Source organism: Chionomys nivalis, chromosome 17 (genome assembly GCF_950005125.1).
Source record: "Chionomys nivalis chromosome 17, mChiNiv1.1, whole genome shotgun sequence".
Classification (NCBI taxonomy): Eukaryota; Metazoa; Chordata; class Mammalia; order Rodentia; family Cricetidae; genus Chionomys; species Chionomys nivalis.
The window spans coordinates 30,971,557-30,993,320 of NC_080102.1; the positions used below are offsets into that span (position 1 = coordinate 30,971,557).

At 47.5% G+C, this 21,764-nt stretch overlaps 1 protein-coding gene across 2 annotated transcripts in view; it reads right to left on the minus strand.

Annotated features, from left to right (window-relative positions):
• Window positions 1-21,764, minus strand: part of Trappc9 (trafficking protein particle complex subunit 9) — a 432,805-nt gene that overhangs the window by 291,081 nt on the left and 119,960 nt on the right. For both annotated transcript variants that reach the window (XM_057792283.1, XM_057792282.1), the window contains one exon: window positions 1,313-1,437. In XM_057792283.1, coding sequence (XP_057648266.1) covers window positions 1,313-1,437 — 125 coding nt within the window. The remainder of the gene's footprint in view (window positions 1-1,312; window positions 1,438-21,764) is intronic.

The window sequence follows — 21,764 nt, forward strand, 5'->3', positions numbered from 1 at the left end:
CAAAAATGAAGTCCCAGAGTCTTACTCTTTCCCCTGCCTCCCAGCAAGTCCACAATGGGATCATTACTGTTCCAGTTTTTCAGATGGGACTCCGAGAGGCAGACAGGCCTGGCTTACATAATTTGTGTGCTAGGGATATTCATTCAGGGCCTCAGGCATGCTGGCTAAGCACTCTGCCGCTGAGCTGCAGCCTTGGCCCTAGAAACACTGTCACTGATGTCCACCCAACAAATAAAGCATCTATTTTCAGTCACTGAATCCTCACATCTCATGCAGGTAAATAGTCCTGAGCATGGATACAGTTTCTGTCAGTCACCTGGATCCTTCAGAGAAACCTGGGGAAACACGATGTACCTGGTCCAAGAAAGTGCTTGGTGACCCCATCAGCCATGACAATACAGACTGACAATCCTACAGATTTCGCACAATTCCAATTAAATCACATCATTCCTGTTTCAGGGATGCTCAAATGCTCCACCAACAGGCCTCAAGCCATTGTCAATAGCCCTTCCCATTCTTCAGAGATGCCCACTACTCCACAGAGCACAAACTCCCTTCCACCCTGCACCGAGGTTAGCCAGGACAGCCCACAGTGCAGTTCTTCCCACCCGCTTGGGCATTCAGGACAAGCTCTGGCAGCCCCACCAGCCAATGCCCATCCACATTTTGCCATGGGGACGGCACGCAGCATGCCCACAGTGTGCCCTGAGCACACTGACTTAAATGGTGACTCTGTGCCTGCACCCCAGTCATAGCTCAGAGCCCCGCAGCACGCAACTGTGCACTTTGCCCCTGGACGGGGTCTAAACTGGCACCTGGACTCCTGTTCACACCCTCCTTGCAAGCAGCAAGCTCTGCAACCTGCTGGTCCTCATATCCTGAGCATCCTGGCTTTGTACAGAGAGCGCCAGTCACTGTGGACTTACAAACCAGCACCTGCAAGAATGTCCGAATGATTAAGAAAAATGCTATGTGGTGGATATCCAAACTGAGAAGAACTGGGTAGTGAACATATTTCTCAAAATGAAAAGGACAAGGGAAAATGGTCTCCTCCTCTCGCTGTCCTCACTAGCACGCCCGCCTTCCCAGTCTCTGTGTCACAGCAAAACAAGAGCTTGCAGCACCAAAGTACAAGATACATGAGGAGCCTCAGGACTGCTTTCTAGAAATTCCACAAGACATGAAACACAAGAAACCATTTTCAACCACACAGCTCCATCTCCCTCAGAAAATTTCTCCAAATGCTGAGTTGGAGAAGGCATTTGGCAGTGACCAGGAGAGTCCCAGCTGCCTGGGCCTCCGATGGACTAACCTTGAGGTGGCCAAGGTCCCCCGTCTTGCTGCCCTCAGAAGGGTTTGTGGGTCTGCTCTCCACTCGAGGCCGGACAATCTGGCGGAAAGGACTGGACAGGGGAAAGCCGCTGACACTGATCCCATCTAGGAAGGAAGACAGAGAAGCCCCAGGTGAAATGACGGTCTCTTTTGTGAGGCAGGGTTTGTTTTGTTTTTCCATGTAGTAACGGGAAGGAACATGGCAGTCTCTACTCCCTAATCTAATTAAAGGTAAGAGAGTCACCCCTGGGCAGGCATTCATTCACACTGCCAACAACAGGCAAGCTTTTCTAGGAGAAGATGTGGGGAAAGTGGGCTTTCATGGACAACGGATGACCCACAAGTTCCAGTGGGGTTCTCAAGGAATAGCACACACAGTAAAGGGCAGACCAAAGGCAAAGCGGCTCTCCCAGGCACTGGAGACTAGCTGTCAATCAGACCAGCCACTGCAAAGGAACTAGAAGATTCTACCAAAACACACAGTTTGCCATGCCCCATCCTGGCCCCAGCTTTTCACTCTGGTGACAGCCATCACTGCTTGCCCCGGTATCCCCAAATCTGCGCCTCAGCTCACACATCACCCTTTCCAGAGTGCCTCCCCTGGGTACACTAACTGAAAGCAATCCTTCCTTCTGACACTCAGACACTTCTCTAGCCTGAGATCTATGCCTACTGTGTGCTACCCTGTAGCCAGGGGAGAGGGGGACCATCAAGGAACACAGGTACTGGGAAGAAGGGAAATACACATTTGCAATGGCTGGGAGCTGGAAATCTATGGAAAGTGGCTACTTTAGAGACACACACAAACAAACACACATACATTTTAATGTGAAATTTGCCTCAGAAACCTCAAAAAGCAATCATCTTAAAGCTCATGGTCTCATCACAGGCTAAAGGGCTATGATCTCTAATCCAGAGGAAGGTAGAAAAGACAAGCTACATTATACATGGGCAGGGCGTTTCCAGCTCCGGTTGGGGCAGAAGCTTGAGCAAGAGTGAAGATGGAGAGGGGACAGGGCAGCGAAGCTGGAGAAGTGAAGGAGACAAGCTGGGAAAGATGTCACAGAGCACTAGAAGGAACTCCTTCCAGTGTGGGAGCAGGGGAAGGACAGAAAATGGCATTCAAGCATCCCACCTAGGTTGATGCCAGCACAGGCAATTCCACACAGAATGCAGAACAGATTTGTCTGACAATGACGAGGAAGACAAGATCAAAAATTCACAAACAGATGAAGGCGCCTACTGGGGCCGAGTTTAGCGCTACTATTAGGATGGAGGGCGGACAAAAATGGTCTGAGTCATGAATAAAAGTAAGCTTTTGGCGAGATCTTCCCAGCCACCATTTACAGTGCTCAATCTTTCCATTAGGGGAATCTCTGTGGGCAATTCAGGATGTAATTCCGCATGCTGAAATAATACTTCTCTTGAATTCAACTACAGCATCACGATTGTCATGACCACTGGGAAATGACAGCTGAAAACAGACGCGCTGGCCACACCAGCAGAGCCAGCCATCAAAAGTAGTAACAGGAAGGAGCATTTTAAAGATTAAAGCAGACCCCAGAACAGGCAAGGCATGGGACTGGCTGCAGAGGAGCTGACTTGCAGGTTGAAGAACTGGGGGGAAATGATATGGTGAATATCATCCAAGCAGCTGAACCCTGGGGAGCTCAGGAGCTTCTTGGAGACACTTTCCTGTATTTCTCCCATCCTTGGTTCCACAACTCCAGGCACTTTGGACTCCAGAATTTATAGTAGTGTCCTCCCAGGTTCCACCTGAGACTGATTCATGCTCCCAAAGTCTCCAGCCTGTTGTAAGACTTCCTGCCCTCCACAGGCACGTGAGCCAGTTTCTCTCATGAGTTCCCTCTTGGTCATTTACGGACATATCCACGCACCCAGCAGCAGCCCCATCCCTCTGACGAACCCTAGTAGATCTAATTATGGATCATGGTATCCTTGGGCAGGCAGTGGTGCATTGGTCACTATTGTACTGGTTCTGCACATGAGAAAGCCAAGGTTCCAAAGAGGTAAGTGACCTCCTCAGCGTTACACAGCCCACCAACACAGCTAAAACCAGAACTCAGAACACCAGCCACGCTGAGACAAAAAACAAAACAAACAAACAAAAAAACCCAACCCACACTGAACTCACTAGTCCAGGCTGCTCTAAGGAGATCTACGCTATACACCAAGCCCCTATCAAATCTATGATAAAGACCCCCAAATGGCTTAGCAACCAGCCCCCGTAACAGTATGGTTTTATTTTCATGTTTCCAGAAAGGAGGAAAAAAAGACATAAATGAGTAAGGCTGAATATATACTTTTTGTAACAGGCACCTGATATAAAACTTGAATAAAATGTAACAAAAATAAAATATACTTGCAGAGGTAAAAGAAGGCAGTGGGTCTCTGTGGGATTCTGTTCCAGGTAGAATATTTTTCAAAGATGCTTTCTCATGTATTCATAAAATCCAAGGATGCCAAAAAAGCCCATCTGGTTATCATAAAATATGCTCAAGAAAACCAAAGCAGTAGAAGCAGTTGGCTAAGAAAATGAACCAACACTCTTCATTTCCATAGAGAAAGCAGCACGCTCATTCATTCAGAAACTCTGCAAGTGGTTAGGAAAATAAGAATAACTCCTACACTGACTGTGGATGGACAGCCTAGTCCCGACACGGCTTTCCCTCTACTGGGTGCACCAGACCTAAGGCCTTCTGCCTTATTCTCACATCTGCAGGCTTCCCACTGTCCGCCTGAACACACACAGTGTGCTCCGGTGTTCCCAGACTGTCCTACAGTTATAGCTTTGAGTACAGATGAGTAAGTGGTCCTCTTTCCACAAGATAGAGGGGTAGAGTTAGCTCCAGGCTTTCGATACAAGAATATTTTTAAGCCGCTACTAAATCATTTCTTTACAGAATGAGATGTCAAGCAGAAGTGATGGCTTACTCGATAGCAGAACAAGGCTACGAGACGGGAGGTAACTTGCAGTTGTCCTCGGGTGAGATACGTACAATTCTCTGGGGAGGCCACGTGGAGGACACTAGTGCAGAACTGTAAGGAGAGGTGGCCAGGAGCAAGCTTGCCCGTCCCCCTTTTCCTGTGAGCTGTTAGTGGACAGGCCTATGTTTGCGGCGTGGGGTTCAGCAGAAGCACCCGAGGCCTGCTGAGCTCCCACGAGAACCAGCTCTGCTTCCCAGGGACTGGGACACCTCTTGCCACCCTTCTGAGGAAGGAACTGGGGACAGGCTGCTGAGGATTAACGGCATCCGCACCGTCTTCACCCAGAGTCCAGGACTGTATGCAAATCATATTTCATTGTGAACTGCTTCCCAACTGATGGCTGAAGCTTTGGAGTTGCCACTGTGGGCCAGGGATTGCTTTTATTTGTGGGCCATTACTCTGCAATCCACTGTATTTCCTTTCATAGCCTACACGATCCCTTGATGCTGTCCCTTGAAATCATAACCATTGTTCGACATCTCTGTCCTGGTCTGCTGTTCCCTTTTGAAAATAAATATAGATTTTTGGAGTTCTCAATCTTATTTTTTAAAGAACAGTGGTTCACTACTAAGCACCCAGAAGCTGGAGGCGGCATGTCTGCGGTCTTAACACACAAGTGTTAGATATCTGAGCTTTTCCATAAATGTGTTTTCTAAGAAGAAAGCCTGAGATTTTTCTTGAAACGGGTTTTTCCTCAGGTTAGCATGAGGACAGAGAGAATAAATATGTAACAGTGCCAGCACACTTGCCAGGCATGCAGTTCAACTACTTCTGCCTGCTCCCACAGGGTCCTCACTTGTGGCCAGGACAGGAGAGCACATTTGTCCTGGCTGTCTGCACACTCCTGTGCCAGCACCAGTCCTCTGAGAAAATCTGCAGAATGCACTCTGGGTCTTTTTTACCCTGCTGTGCAAATCGTGAGGGCAAGTCTGGGATCTTATATCTGAATTCCCTGCCTGTTGCCTCCCTGGGTGTGTGGCTTCCTCACTCAGCATCTCCTCAGGCTCCTGACAGCCATTCCACGGTTTCACTTGGAAGAGTCCTGCAGCCCGCCTTTGCCATCAGATGCAGGGATTCACCCAGGGCTCTGTGGGAAGTTTTCTACCTTGTCCCAAGCTGCCATCTGCCTTCAGGGACCAGACATATCCTATACCCAGTTCCTAGTCCTGTAGACTTCTGGGTCTATGGGGAACATGATAGTTCCTGGGTACCCGTTCTCTGATTGGGTTCCCATGGCAACCCCATGCTCCTTTCATCCTTGTTGTAAATTTCTCTGCCTTGTTTTATATACAACCCGGGCAAGCTGCTGCCCTTTCCCCAGCCAGCTTTAACTTTTTTGGGGCACCTTCTCTTCTCTGCCCACTGAGTGTCTTGCAGAGAGTTTCCAGGGATGAGCCCTACACCTGTAGTCCCAGCCCCTTCACACTCTGCGGGTCCATCTAGACCTTGTGTGCTTCACTGAAAACTGAACTAAATGTTCGTTCCCTGCTGCCTACTTTTTTTCCCATATATGAGCTGAAATTGGGAGTTTATACCTTAGATTTTAATTCTGGCCTATGAATAATTTTGGGTTGTGTCGGCCATTGCATATTGCTTTTGTTTTGTATTCAGCGGGGTGATCCGCTTTTGCTCCAAAGGAACCAAGCTAATGTGCTGGACAGCCTGCCCATCGATATATTTAGCTGTGCCACCTACCTGCCTTCTGAGTCACAGACAGTCATTTCACAGGACTGCAGCACAGCCACAGGAAAGGTCAGCCTGCCCCTGGCTCCCGGAGGCTCACAGGGACGCATCTCTGCGGATGTCGACAGCCTCACGCCACCCACCACAGCTGCCCCAGAGGTCTGTTTAATAACCTGTGAACATCCAGTGCTAGGTTCTCTGTTTGGCCAGCATGTGGGAAACTTGACTTTGTTCTGTGAGTTAATCTCCGGCTGGGAAATAACTTCCTAAGCCACTGGGGTGGGGATTTGAGTGTTTGTCATCATCAGCAACAGGTGATTGTACCACAGGCAACAAGAGCCTGTCTGTGAGTGGACCACTCATCTGCCTGTACTCTCTCTCCAACTCATTCTCTGCAGCCAAACAGTGGTGCCTCACCAAGGGACAACCACGGGGGGGGGGGGGGGGGGGGTTGCTCAGCAGAAGAGACTCCAGGTGCCTCTGTCCAAACAGAAAGAGGTGGTGTCTGGGGAGGTATGGCGGCTTGACTGCTAGCTCAGGGCGCAGACAACATTTCCAGCATTGTTCTCACCTCCCCATGCCTTTCTTCTCTGTGCCCACCCAGGCCTTTACATCATCTGAACCGCTTCTGGCACTGGTGGCCTCCCGGCTGCTAACCCCCCTCTCTGCTGTCTTCCATGCTGTCATGGCGATCACACGGCTGGTGCAGAGCAGTTTTGCCTCTCTGCTGCAGCTTGAGTCAGGGCCTCCTGTAGGGCCCGGGTCTGCCCCTGCTCCTGGGGTGCATTTTGAGGACAGTTTCTGGTCAGCCGGCTAAAACATTGTTTGTTCCTGTGCTCCCTCTGCCCCGCCTGGTGATTAGCTGTAGGGCATTGTTTACTCCATCGCGGAAATCCTTGTGCAGCAGCAAGGTATATAAGGATTTCCCCAAGGTTGAATAAACAGCATACGGCATTCGGCTGATCTCCTTTTGAAAAGGACTCTTTGTGTGTTCTTTCAATCTCCAGGCCCGCGAACTGTACCGAGGGGGTAACACAGAATCGGATGTTACAGCCTCCCACCGCCCAAGTCAGTACAGAGCGTGGGCCATTTGATCTCTCCCTCACCTGTTCGGATTCCAGCTCCTTGCGTCTGCCTCACTTGTCTCAGCCTCACACTGATGGCCTAGAGTGTGCACCGTGGCTTCCCCGTCTTCTGCTGCACTGTAGCTGCCTTCCTCCCACTGTGTCAGGGTTACTGAAGGCTCAACATGGTTTGGGAACCTTCAGTATAGACAGCCTTTCCGCTGGTGTAGACAGGCAGTCTTCTGTCTACTTGAACAGTTCCTACTCATCCCCTGAGCAGACCCAGAGGCTGTTCAGCGCCTGTGACAAAGGGCTTTGAGATCCGGCAGAGCCAGCCGGATTGTTCTGGAGCCATCTTGATGTTCCCCACCCTGGCTCTTTCATACCAATTTCAGAACCGCTTTCAAGTTCTTTACAACAGTCTCTCAGACTTTCATCCAGATGGTCTCAAACTGGTAGATGAATTTTGGAGGAAAGAGACCTCCTTGTGCTATTTAGTCTTCCCATCTATGAATATGGTATACCTCTTTAGTATGCTTGTCTTGTTTAATGGTTTTCAGCAACGCTTTTTAATTTCCTCTGGGAAGGTCTTACAGTATTTTACAGATTCAGTCCTGGTTGCCTTATCAACTGGAAGTCTGTCCAAGCTGCACACGGCAGCGAGCACTAACAACAAGTTATGGCTTGACAGATTTCTAAGTTTGTGTTCACAGGGTGGTAGCCTCCACCCACAGCATAGCACAATACTTCCCAGCACTTCTCTGCTTCCTTCCAGGCCTGCTGCTGTTGGCAACTCTCTACCAAGATATACAATTACGGCTGCCACCAAGATGTCATCAGTCCCACCTGTTACGGGATCCTAAATACAGAATCTATTCTCTGGTTTCTTTTTCAAGCCTCTTTGACTTAAAATCACATGAAGATATTCTATTACATGCCTGGAGTCAGAAGCCTCAAATCAGGGTACAGGCTCCTCCTTCCCCTCAACGTGGTGTCTAAGGTCCATGCTCATATGTTTTCCCACTGTACAGTTGGCTGCTGGGTCAAAACGATATTTAGCCATTCCGCTTCTAGAAGTTCAGCTTGTTGTTGGCAGCACTGTTGTAGCCGTCTTGTCTGCATTTAGATGTAAGAGCATACTGCAGCTTGCTCTGATAGACCTGTAGCCAAGCAAGTGTTCAAAGTGCTCTCTTCTCTTCTCTCTTCTCTCCCCACCTCCTCTTTAAAGTTTTTAGTATTGATAATTAAACCCAGGGTCTTGGGCATGCTAAACACACTGTCAATTGTTGAATTTAATTTTTAGTCCCATCAAAATGTCACTGCCTTACAGTGTGTGGTTAGCTGTTTTGCTCTTTTAATGTTGTCTTTTCATGATTAGAATTTCTTTCTTTCCTTTTTTTCTTTCTTTCTTTTTAAAAAGACGTTTCTCTATGTAGCCCTGGATATCCTGGAGCTTGCTCTGTAGACCAGGCTGGTCCTGAACTCACAAAGATCCACCTACTCATGCCTCCCTAGTGCTGAGATTAAAGTCAGCCTGCACTACCATGCCCAATCTAGAATTTCTTAATTTTGTTATCATTCTTTCCTTTTGGTTAGTGCTATTTCTGTCTAGGAAATCTTTGCCTACACACAGGCGGTGGAAATGTTACCCTCTGTTCCTTCTGGAAACTGTTGCTTTAGCTTCACACTTAGGGTTACAGCTCTTTTGAGCTAGTCTCCCCTTTTCCCTCTCCCTCACAACTACAATTCCCTTTTCCCCTCCCCCTCACAGAAAGTCTCCTCTTCCCCTCCCCTCACAGATATGTGTTGTGTGGTCTATGTATTCTGCTTCTTGGGTTGTGGTTTCTTCTGGTCCCAGTATCCTGGTATGCTGTGCCATCCCGTGGAGCTCTGCCCTACTGGCCTGTTCCGTGTGGTGCAGAGAGGGAGCTGCCGGCTACATGTAGCAATGGGCACTTGAACAGTGTATAGTGCACCTAAGCATATAAAGGACTGATTATTGATTTCACTTGATTTTAATTACTTCAAATTTAAGTAATTTCTCTGGTGGCTACTATATACAGTACAAGCCTAGTGAGAGAGACAAAGCAATTTCACATAAATTAAAAAGTATTATGAAAATGTATGGTGTTGAGTGTAGAGAGGGGTTGACCTAATTGAAAGGGCAGAAGAAGGATTTTCTCCAAGTGTGATGCTAGGCTAAGATTCAAAGCATGAGGAGAATGTCAGCAGGTGAAGGACTGGAGGATGAGAACAGTGGTCCTTAATGCAAAGAAGGAAGTGCGGCTCAGGAATGTTTTTTTAAAGGTGTAGGTGTGGGGGCGAAGAGGGAGAGAGGGGGGAGGGAAAAGGAGAGGGAAAGAGACTTGAAGCTAATTTTTAAGAGACCTGGGCCGTCGATGTGGAAGCTAATTTGTGGGCAGAAAAGATTTTGTGTGACAGTTGGGGAGCATTTGCTCTTCTTAATTTTTAAAATCAATGCTCTGCCTTGGAGCTTTGAGCCTGCAGCCTTGCTGGCTACTTAATGAAGACACAGTGCCTTTCCTGCCCAGATGCAGGGATGCAAGCCCACTGCACAGATTATCACAGCTCGTACTCTGTTCTTTGAGTCCCTGCCTTTTAGAGGACGACAAGCATCTGCCAGGGGACAGGGGTCTGGAACCCCCCCCCCCATCATCTTACAAACAAGACAATCACACTTTAACCTCAAACTGACGATACTCTGGTCTTGTTTCCCAAAATTTTTAAATCCCAAAATAACATATATTAATTCAGCTATCTCTTGTGAAAACTAACATTCACTTAGTTATGTTTCCCTTTCAGTAGAGGAGCCCATGTAAATAAAAAGAGGAAAAACTCAGGGAACTGGAGAGATGACTCCAAAGTTAAGGATACTGGCTGCTCTTCTAGAGGGCCCAGGTTTGATTCCCAGCACTTCTACAGCAGCTCACAATCATCTGTAACTCCAGTCCCAAAGAATCTGACTCCCTCAGGCTTTCCCAAGCACCCACCACACATATGCTAAAGACCTACACACAGGTAAAACCCCAAATAACATTTTTAAATAAGCAATCACAGTGGAAACCTAAGGATCACATTAGCACTGCTAGGACCATTGCTATTGCTATACAGTAACACCGACTACTCAGGAGCAAAAGAGCAGGGGTCAGTGGAGCATGGCCTTAACTAATTTTCTTTCTAGAAAATTTGTTCTGGACAGATCTGGGATCTGCACCCAGATCTCATGCCTCACACTCCTTTGGGACTTGATACAGTGTCCCTACCCTTCCCTGTCTTCCTCCATGTGTCCCAGGAGGTAATGTGGATACACTGGGGGGTGCTGCCACTGTCTGCAACAGTCAGGAGAAACAGATGAGAGTCAGCCTGACCACCTGAGGTGGAGCCTGGCTGGCTTAGTTCTTCCCTCCTGTTGTACCCAAGATTCCACCCCAAGTGGACCTCAGGTGACTTTCTGTCCAGCTAACACCTGCTTAAGCCGTCTCCATCACACTCAGCTCCTCTGGAAACATGTCCAGCTTCTCTAATGGCTTCCCAAAGAAGTCCCCTGGGCTGCAGCTTCTGTGGCCTGCCTGACACTGTTGCACCCCCATGCCGTCCAGACTGGTCTCTGTTGAGCCCCCCTCTACTGGGGCCCTGTTCAGGAGCTTGTAACACAGGTCATCCCAACCCAACCAGTCCTTGAAGCTCAGGGTTCATGATGCTGTCACCCCTCCAATAGTGAACAGACACTGGGAGTGTCGGAGCAGTCCTGTGCCAAATCCTGAAAAGAGACACCCTACAGGAAGACAGTGATGAGAAAATAGAACACCTAGAGATGTCATAGGGAATGGGAAATACCACCTCTGCCACTACAGCTCACTGGGGACAGAACCCATGTGACCGTTTGAAAGAAAATGTCCCCCAAAGGGAATAACACTATTAAGAGGTGTGACTTTGCTGGGGTGGGTGTGACCTTGTTGGAGAAAGTGTGTCACTGTGGAGGCAGGCTTTAAGGTCTCCTACACTCAAGATACCACCCAATGTATCAGTCTACTTCCTATTGCCTGGATATCACATGTAGCAGCTACCTCTTCAGCACCATGTCTGCCTGCATGCTGCCATGTCCCACCATGATGATAATGGACTGAACCTCTGAACTACAAGTAAGCCACCACAATTAAATGTTTTCTTTGTAAGAGTTGCCGTGGTCATGGCATCTCTTCACAGTAATAGAAACCCTAACTAAAGCAACCCACAAGAGTTGGAGAGGGGGTGACTAGAACTGGGCTTGGAAAGCAGAGAGAAGAGCAACAATACAGGTCCATCACCAGAGACAGCATCAGACATAAGACACTGCCTCAGAACAGCGGCAAGAGGCTAGGGAAGGACCCAGCAAGGGGGAAATAAGGCAGGAGAGGTCATGGGCCCAAACTGCAAAGGCTTTGCTTTGAAGAAAAAACTAAGCTTTTAGCAGAAGATGAAGGCTCGTGGCAGGCAGAAGAGTGACCAGGTATCTGCAATGACTTGAATAAAGACACTTAGCATGCTGCCCGAGGCCAGGAGGAAGAGGGAGGCTACTGAAGAGAAACAAGAGACATGTATGTCAGGGTCAAACGAATGAAGAACAACATGCATGTCATGTGGAAAAAAGGGGAGACTGCACCTGCACGTGACCTCTGTTAGCCTTTGAAAGTGGTCATTTGCCAACAAAGAGGACCCTGAGAGAGACATACATGGATCTAATCTACATGGGAAGTAGAAAAAGGCAAGAGCTCCTGAATTAACTGTGAGCATGGGGATCATGGGAGAGGGTAGAAGGGGAGGAGAGAGGAAGGAAGAGGAGCAGAGAAAAATTTATAGCTCAATAAAAAACCATTAAAAAAAAAAGAGGTCATTTGCTGAGAGGAAGGGGGCTCAGAGAGGAGGTACAGAGAGGAGACCCAATCTAGTGTTCAGTTCTCAGGGAGTGAGCTAGTACTCTCCAGGGGGGAGCCTTGTTGTGACCCAACATGCAGTCCCCACAAGATGGCAGGTGAGAGTCCATGACTCTGTACCACAGTCATGGCTTTGGCCCCTTCTCAAAATGTACCAGCAGAAGGCTCACCACCCTTTCACCCTCTCATACGATGCCTGGGAAGACGACCCCTCGTGGACAGGGTCATTGCTCCACTTCAAAGAAAAAACAAGCTGTCCGTCTGCCCTCAGACAGTAAGGTGACAGTGTTCACCTCTGTACTCATCTAGAAACTGCTCTGTTTGCTCTCTTGGGGAAGGAGGAGCAATAAGACAAACACCCCCACGCGCAGGGCCCAGCACTGCCTCATGACACCAGTACTGCCTGGTGATGCCTTGGACAGATCGTCCACCTTTCTCAGACTCGGCTTCCTCTTCTGTCAAACAGACGGATTAGACGAGATGCCATCTCTAGCCCACTCCATTCCATGAAGCTGAAGACTTACCCCTTTCCATACTGAATCTGAAATGCCATGTTTAATTATCAGGTCTAACAGACACTGTCGGCAGGGAAAGCTGACATTTCTCTTATAAAACCAAGAGCCAAAAAGCTCAGAGAAAAATAAAATCGAATTAAATAATTAATGCAGAAGGAAAACAGAAGCAGACAACATTTCCACTGCCTGTGAGACCTGGCAACCCCAAAAGGCTGTTTCCACCCACAGCATCAGTTTCAATAAAAATCAAAGGCTAATGTATCGATCCCTCTGAGAGCACCTTGTACACAAACATGTCCTTCAGGCAGAGAGGGACATGCAGCAGCCTGGCTTGATCTTCACTGCCTTTATGAAAAACTTCAGTGCAGAAATAACTTTTCAATCTGATCAGATGAGACAGACAATTGCTAGGCAAAAAGTATTATGACAGAGATATGTCTACCTCGCTCCTTCCTTCAAAACATCATATTGTGAACTGTCATACTAATGGAGACAACATCATGAAATAAATGTATAGCTGAATGAATTCTGAGGACGCAAACACTCAGGACCAAGAGCAGAATCATGTCTCTCTTTCACCTCAGAAAAAAAAAAAAAGTTAAGATCCTAGTTTGGATGCTCACCTTACTAGACCTGGATGGAGGTGGGGGGTCCTTGGACTTCCCACAGGGCAGGGAACCCTGATTGCTCTTCGGGCTGACGAGGGAGGGGGACTTGATTGGGGGAGGGGGAGGGAAATGGGAGGTGGTGGCGGGGAGGAGGCAGAAATCTTTAATAAATAAATAAATAAATAGATTTAAAAAAATGCTTCTGAGGGGCTGGAGAGATGGCTCAGTGGTTAAGAGCATTGCCTGCTCTTCCAAAGGCCCTGAGTTCAATTCCCAGCAACCACATGGTGGCTCACAACCATCTGTAATAAGGTCTGGTGCCCTCTTCTGGCCTTCGGCATACACACAGATAGACCATTGTATACATAATAAATAATAAATAAATATTAAAAAAAAAATGCTTCTGAGCCGGGCAGTGGTGGCGCACGCCTTTAATCCCAGCACTCGGGAGGCAAAGGCAGGCGGATCTCTGTAAGTTCGAGACCAGCCTGGTCTACAAGAGCTAGTTCCAGGACAGGCTCTAAAAAAAAAAAAACCACAAACCAAAGGAGAAAAGAAAAGATCCTGCCAGCCAGCAGACAGGCTTGCTTTGCCTCACGGCTACATAAACCATAACCTCCTCCTTCCCCAAGGTCAGCCTGTGCCTGCTTGAGAGTGGGTCCCAGCCTGTCTGTCCTCATCTCCCCACTCCCTAAACACAGAGTCACGGACACTGTGCTGGAGTTGCACCCACTCATTCTCAGATCCGGTGTTTCAGTCTCTTTCATTTCAAATCCTTTCATTCTTGTCTCATTGGAGTGTGCTCGCACGCGTGTGTGTGTGTGTAAAACATTAACATATGACCATCCTAACCTTTTTTACAATTTCTTAGTGAAAAGCAGATAAAAGATGATTATGCAGTAAGACCACACCGGGTAGAAGAAAGATGGGCTCCAGTGTGTGTGTGCCATCCCCCCAGTCTTCGGAGCAATGACATGAAGCTTAGATTTAAGCAGAGGACTAGAGGTATACATAACCAAACAGACCTAATCAAGGTGTGCTCCCAAGCATCATGCATTTTCTGGTTTGGAGGCAGGATTGGTCTATCTAGCCCTGGCTGGCCCAAAACACACTGTGCATCTACCTCCCGCATGCTGGGATTAAACGCATATGCCACCATGCCAGGCCTTCATTCACAGCCTAGTGTCACCCTCACTACTTTCCAAGTCCACAGTTTCATCTTCTCCCCTGACAACACACGAGGGAATCCCTTTACTTGACAGCAGGGTCTCCAGGAGCCCAAACGGGATGCTACATTCCACTGGTGTATTTAATGGTGCTCCTGCCCTCTTGGTCCCATCAGGAGTCAGAGCTGGGAACCCCTCAGCCTCAGGTTTGTGACCTAGGGACAATGCTACTGCACAGGAGTGCTGTGTTCTGCAAGCAGCAACAGTATTCCGTGTGGCTGTGTCTTACTTTGTCACATGGGCACTGCTTCCACCCAGTCAAGGCCTTGGAACTACAAAGATGAATTTCCCGTCCCATTTCTAATGGTTGTTGGAGATAGTTCTACAAGGAGGAAGCCACCTTGACAGCTGTCAGTCTCCAGACACAGACAGAAGAGGACGGGAGAGCAAGCAGCACCAATTATGGCCTTCAAATAACAACTCGGCTCCCCATCACTCTCCAAAGCTGAGCAGCTGCCTCCTGTAGCATTAGAACGTGCTCACTAAAACACAGGATCACGCTGCTGGCTCCCGGGTGCCAGGCGGCCTCTTCAGGATGGTCCCTGTTACATCAGCGCTGGTCCCCTCTGATCATGCCCCTGCTCTAGGTTTCAGATGTTCCTAGATCTTCTTGATCCACTTCCTGTTCCAGACCCAGAACTAACCACTTCTCTAAGAAACACTGTTCTTCTGATCAGGAGGAAGGCGAGGGGTGCCCAACACTGCGCCGTGGGCATGAGCACAGCCCATCACTGCTGAGCTGACCAGAACACAGGGCTGGAAGGGAGATGAGTGACAAAGAGATTGACTGATTTATTTTTAAATAACTCATGATTTCTTACTAATACATTCAATCCAAACTCTAAGTTGCAAGACTATTATTTGATTTCATATCCTTAAATCTGTTACCTCCTGTTTTTTGCATGAAAATCCTAGTTCAAGACCAGATTCCAATGATGGAGGTAAAAAGGGTTATGAGGGGCTGGGAAGACAGCTCAGTGGATACAGCATTTACTGCGCAAGTGTGAGACACAGGGTCTGGATCCTCAGAACACACTGAAGGCAGCCTGCCAATAATCTCAACACACAGGAGGAGACAGGGAATACCAGAACATGCTGGCTGCAAAGCAAGTGAAAACAGTGAGCTCCTGGTTCAATGAGAAACCCTATCTGTATATGCAAAGTGAAGCGCAATCAACCTTAGGCCTCTACATGCACACACAATGTAGCCCACACACAACATGTCCAACACACACGTCAGAGGCTAGAGAAATGGCTCTGTCAGCAGACTGTGCAGGTATGAGGATCTGGCTTCAATGCCCAAAATCCGTGTAAAAACTCAAATGTGAAATCAAGTGCCTCTGTTAGATTTTTGTCAACTTAACACAAGCTAAAGTTGCCTGGGAAGATGGAGCCTCGACTGAAAACATGCACCCACAAGACTGGCCCGTCCACAAGCCTGTGGGGAGTTTTCTTGGTTGATGAATTGTGTAGAAGGGCTTGGTTCTCTGTGTCGGTACCACTCCTGGGAAGTGGTTTATAAGAAAGCAAACTGAAGCCAATGAGAAGCATCCCTCATGGTCTCTGCTTCAGTTGTCTCTTGGTTTCCATCTTGAGTTTCTGCTCTTCCATTGATGATAGTCTGTATTCTGCAAGGTAGAATAAACCCTTTCTTCCCCAAGATTTTATGGGTTTTTTTATTGGGATGGAGGGGGGGTTGTTTTAATGTATAAGGGTGTTTTGCCCACTTGTGTGTCCATGCGATATGTGCACTCCTAGTCCTGTGGATGTCAGAAGAGGGCACCAAATCCCCTAGACTTGGAGTGACTGATGGTTGGGAGGTGCCATTCGGGTGCTGGGAATCAAACGTGAGTCCACTGGAAGATCAGCCAATGCTCTTAACTCTTGAGCCATCTCTCCAGCCTAAGTTGGTGTTGGTCAGTGTTTAATCACAGGAATAGAAACCTAGCTAAGATAGCAAGTATTTGTAATCTCAGTGCTGGCTGCACACTGGCTAGTCACCCTAGTCTACATGGTATTACAGGCCTGTGGAAGATTCTACCTCAAAAAAAAGGGAGGGGGCATTGTGGTACACATCTTTATTCTAGCATTCAAGAGGCAGAGGCAGATGGATCTCTATGAGTTCAAGGCCAACCTGGTCTACACAGTTTCAGGCCAGCAAAAGGTACACATTGAGATCCTATCTCAAAAGAATAAAAAGCAAAGGAAAAATGGATAGCATTTGAGATATGACCTCCATGATATCCTCTGGCCTCCACATGAGCATACACACATATGCACAAATATATGTGCACAGGTACATGCACACACATATACATACATGTGTACCCTCATACACATGAACACACTAAAAAAGTTAATGCTGAGTAGTAAAAAAGTTTACTTCACAATAATATACTCTTATGGGTAATTAATATCAATGTTAATCCTAAGAATATAATTACTGATATCAGCTTAAAAATTACTTGAACACCCAATTTTCTCTCCCCCTGCCTTTTTAAATCAGCATGGTATATGCACACTGTTTTAAGGGAACTGCATGTTTGTCCCAGCCGCCCAGAACCAAAATAATCACACAGAAACTGTATTAATTAAAACACTGCTTGGCCCATTAGCTCTAGCTTCTTATTGGCTAACTATTACATATTAATTTAACCCATCTCCACCAATCTGTGTATCACCATGAGGCTGTGGCTTACTGGATAAAGTTCCTGCATCCGTCTCTGGAGGGGATACATGGCTTCTCACTGACTACACCCTTCTCTCTCTCCCAACATTCAGTTTAGTTTTCCGTGCCTACATCTATCCCCTGTGCAAGCCAAGACAGTTTCTTTATTAACCAATGGTATTCACAGCATACAGAAGACAATCCCACATCAGCACACTGTTAGAGCCAGTGGCCATGACATAGCACATATATACTCTCCCATCTAATGCCTCCTGGATTTTGGCGCTTGATGCTCACAGCCCTTGTGACGCTGTCTCTAGTTGTCTTGCCAGTCCTCCATCACAGAATTTTCAAGATGTAAACATTGAGAGCATAATGCTACATTCCTGCATCCTGCCAATTAATCCGGATCCCTGATTGCTGAGCCTGAAGGATCTGGACCTAAAAATCCTGGCTTCCATTTCACTGCACACGCAACTGAAAACATCTGTCTGGACAGATACTGCCCCTGTCGAAAAAGTCCAGTGATAATCAGATCTCCATTATTTCATAAATCACCATTTTGGCCTGAAGTCTAGTGATTGTATTAGAGAGTCTCAGGCTCCTGGGTCAGTGCGTTCATACACAGTGTGCTGTTAGATAAAAATCTTTCACTTCAGGAAGTTTTCTGGAATTCTGGTTACCAGGCTGTGGCTTTCTGCTCTAGTGTCTCACGGCAGGCGGTCCATGAGGATGCACGCATAAGGGATGCATGTGCACCAGGGTTAGGTCTTCTGTGTCATCTAAAGATGCCACGTTCCCACCATCTCCTCTTCTCATTCTCTCTCAGTTTTCCTCACCTTCATCTTCTGTGTCCCCATCACTCACCCAAGACCAAAAGCCCTGCTTGAGCTTTGAGTTCTCTCCTGAGTTCTCTCCATCTCAGTGTTGAGATTTTTCTGACTTGGAATTACGTTTCTTTCCAACTCGAATTGTTTCTTGATGTCTGTTAGCTGATTTGAGGAGACTGTACACATCTTCAGCAGGCACCCCAGCATGCTGCAAGACATGCCACCTCTTGCTCTGCCCCCTGGGCTTCCAACTTAACGCTGCATAGGACTTGGCCACCTTTACTGAGCTGGTTGGTTGACAGGAACCATTAGGAGAGATGGCTCCCAGCTACCCTGACTCCACTAAACCCACACATCTTTTTCTCTGTTCCATGGGGTACTAGCCATGGGAGTTGACGCTCTGCACTGAGGGGCATGGTACCTGCCCATGTACAGCTATGTCCTCTTGTCCCTTCATTATATCATCCCACACAGATTCCTGCAGCTTCTCCAGGTCCTCATTCTTCTTCTAGAACTTTCCATGCATATGCTCCTGGAACATACGAGAGCCCTGTACATGTATGTTCCAGCTGCTGTTCTGGATCTGAGCAAGTGAGTGGCCTCAGGCTATTCAGGGGCTGCTGGTCTCTACCACCAGCTATCACGTCCTGTTTCCTCTCGTGTGAGTGTCAGGCCTCTCAGATGTCAGCGGTTTTGCTGAAGTTGCTCATATTTTGGGGTCTCCAGAGAACCCCGATGTTTGCTTTAGCTACATATTTTTCCTAAGGGTATTTGGTTCTTCTGTATCTGTTTGGTCTCCTTTATTACGCAACCTAAAGACACACAACATCTAAGACAGTGGTGTATCACCATCTTCCGAGGTTTCTCATCATAAACTTAACATTCCAAGAAATCAGAAATTTCTGGTTGTTGTAAAGCGCTTTCTGGTTGGAAGGCTGACTTCTCCAACCCTGGAGGGAGACAAATGCTGCCCCACAATCCGTAGACTCAAGAAGTCACTGGCTCCCAGAATTCACTTTCAAAATCAAAACACAATAGACCAAAGAGGTATTCTGTGGCAGCAACTTTTCTCCTCATTTTTTTTTATTTTGAAAAATATCAAACCTACAGAAAAGCTACAAGAACAGACATGAAAAGCCATAGACCATTCACCGGAAGCACTAGTTTTCAGTAATTTGATGTGTTTACTTTCTATATTTACATTCACGCCATCTTTTCTGCCCTGAACCATATCAAAGAAAATGCAAGCATAATTCTCTCTCTCTCCCTTTGGTAGTTCTGAATGTCCTTCCTGGGAAGCAGGTCCTCCTGCTGTGGCTTCATTACCACTCCCAATGCACCTGTGATTGACACACAGGGTTACCCTGTGTGTGTCTCCATTCGCTCCCCCACTGTCTCGGACCTGGGATGTGATTAAGGACCACGCAAAGTCTGGGACTGCAGCATTCCACAACCTCCTCTGACGACAGAATTTTCCCATTTTCTTTTACAAAAATCAGGGATAGTAACAAAATATGCTTTTAGAATTGTTGGGAATTTTAAACAGGAACAGATATAGTGGCACAGGCCTATGACACCAATAACTTGGGTAGCTGAGACAGGAGAATCACAGATTCAAGGGAAACCTTGTCTCAAAATGTTTAAAGAAAAGCTATTTCAAACGCTCAGGATATAGTGCGGTGAGGCAGCTCTTACCTAACACGCACAAGGCCCCACACTCAATCCCCAGCAGCCCCCAGGTAAACAGACAATAACAGGAAGTCCAGCCTCTACACACAGATCTGATGGCACTCGTAGCTATAAAGCCTCTTCCATCTGTCTGCGGCCCACACTAAAGCCAGGCTCCCAACTGTGCAGCATCTCTATTTACTGCTGCAAGCTCGCAAAGCTGCATCTAATTTCAGTAGCCACAGCAAATAAGAGCCCATGCCTGAAAAAGAAACTGAGTCCACTTCCATGTTTCTGAGGACCACTTAGTTAAGAGCCACAGGGGTTCCCCTACAGGCTCCCAGGAGCAACTGAACTTACAGCTGTCTCCAAAGAAAGACTGAATGATACCTGGGAAACCTCTCGGAACTGCCTTGTTCTGTGATTGCTGTGCAAACAGCCTGAGCAGCCACTGATTGCTATCATTAATAACCAGGTTGCTGCATCTAACTGACCAGGTAGTAAGTCAGCCTACATTTGCAAACCCCTTGGAAACTATAATTCTCGTGCTGATTTAATTCTGTTTTACAAGATTGAAGCAGTTTTCCCAGATGATAAATCCCAAACTGCCTCACCCTGTTATAAACAAAGGCAAGAATGCAGCATTGTCAATGAATGGGTCTGCAGAACACTAAACTCAGGCAATCCACCAAATGCAAGGAGCCAGAGTTTCCACCGAGAGACCTCTGTACTCCTCAGGGACGACTTGATGCCAGCAGTCGGCTGCAGAAGGCCAATCTAGTGCCTGACTTTGAGTCTCACGTACAAATCTCAGAAGATTTGCCTGGACACGTTTCCAAGGATCACCATCTGGGCAAGCATTGGAGACTCAGGTCTGGGTGACATTCAGTCTGTCAAATTCCCTCCTTGTGGGGAAAAAAAAAAACCCTCTATCTACAACTGAAAACTCAACAGGGTGAGGTAGGTTACAAACAGACAGAAAAGAAAGAAAATCTATCAGATTTGATTTAGGTCATGGTTCTAGGAGTCAAGTCCATGGCTCTGTGTCCTCTGGACAAGCTACTCTGCATTGAGCTACACCCCCAGCCCAAAGCTGGTGTATCCCTTACTTCCCCACTGCAGTGGTTTGAATAGGAATGGCCCCATAGACTCACTGTGTGCGAAGGCTTGGCCCATAGGTGATGGCAATATTAGGTGTGGCCTTATTAGAGGAGGTGTGGCCTTGTTGGAGGAAGTGTGCCCCTCTCGGGGCAGGTTTAGGAGTTGCCATGGTCAAGGCGTCTCTTCACAAAAACAGAAGCCCTAGGTATGACACCCACTCCCCCTACCTGCTATCTGATGTTTGCGCGTCCTGATAAGTTAAATTCCCAAGATTTTTCCCATTTCTTCATCCAACATTTGTTTTTCTGTCCTCACTAATAACATAAAGAAGAGCTTTCTTGCAGAACTTCAGAGATGGCATTTCAATACCATGGGGGGGGGAGCAAACTTTGGGAAGGGAGTGATGGACTCAGAACCAGCCGAAGTCCTTAGTGCACACCGTGGGGGTATGGGACACAGGGCCCTGAAGGGAGCAGTGCCCTCACAGCATGAGGCAGGCAGCTTCCAGATCGTGAGGGATGTATTGCTCCATCTGTCTGTGGTGTTCTTGTTAAGGTGGCCTGAGCTGAGAAAGAGTTACAAGGCCAATTTTTACATAGCAGCCATTACAATAAAACCACATGGTGGCTGATTCCTGTGTCCTTTGCACGGAGACTTGGGATCGCCAACAATTCCTTAAAGATGTCTTTTAGGAGGCAATCTTCACACAAGTAAATAAACAGCAGCCTAACCTGGAACCCCACAACAAGGGGAGGGGCAGGGGAAAGAGTCCATCATGTGTCGTCCACACATATACCCTTGGTCCCTTCACACCCTAGGTCTTGGGATGGGGATGCTGAGGGAGTCAAGGCCTTTGTTTCTATTCCAAAGCAAAGAGACAGACAAGATGAGTGACAAGGTAAGACGGAGGAGAAGGAGAGTGGAGACTGTCTTTGCCTAAGTGGATGGAATGGCCTTGCAGCAAGGAGATGCTTGGCCTGAGATCTGCACAATCCAGTGCAGGTCAGGCAAAGCTGAGGAGCAGAGCCACTGGGTAGGCGCTAGCAGCTGCAGACGCCCTGCAGAGCAGACTGAGTAGGCAGCTGGAGAACACTCACAGGGGGCAAGGTGAGGAGGCAGTTTCTCA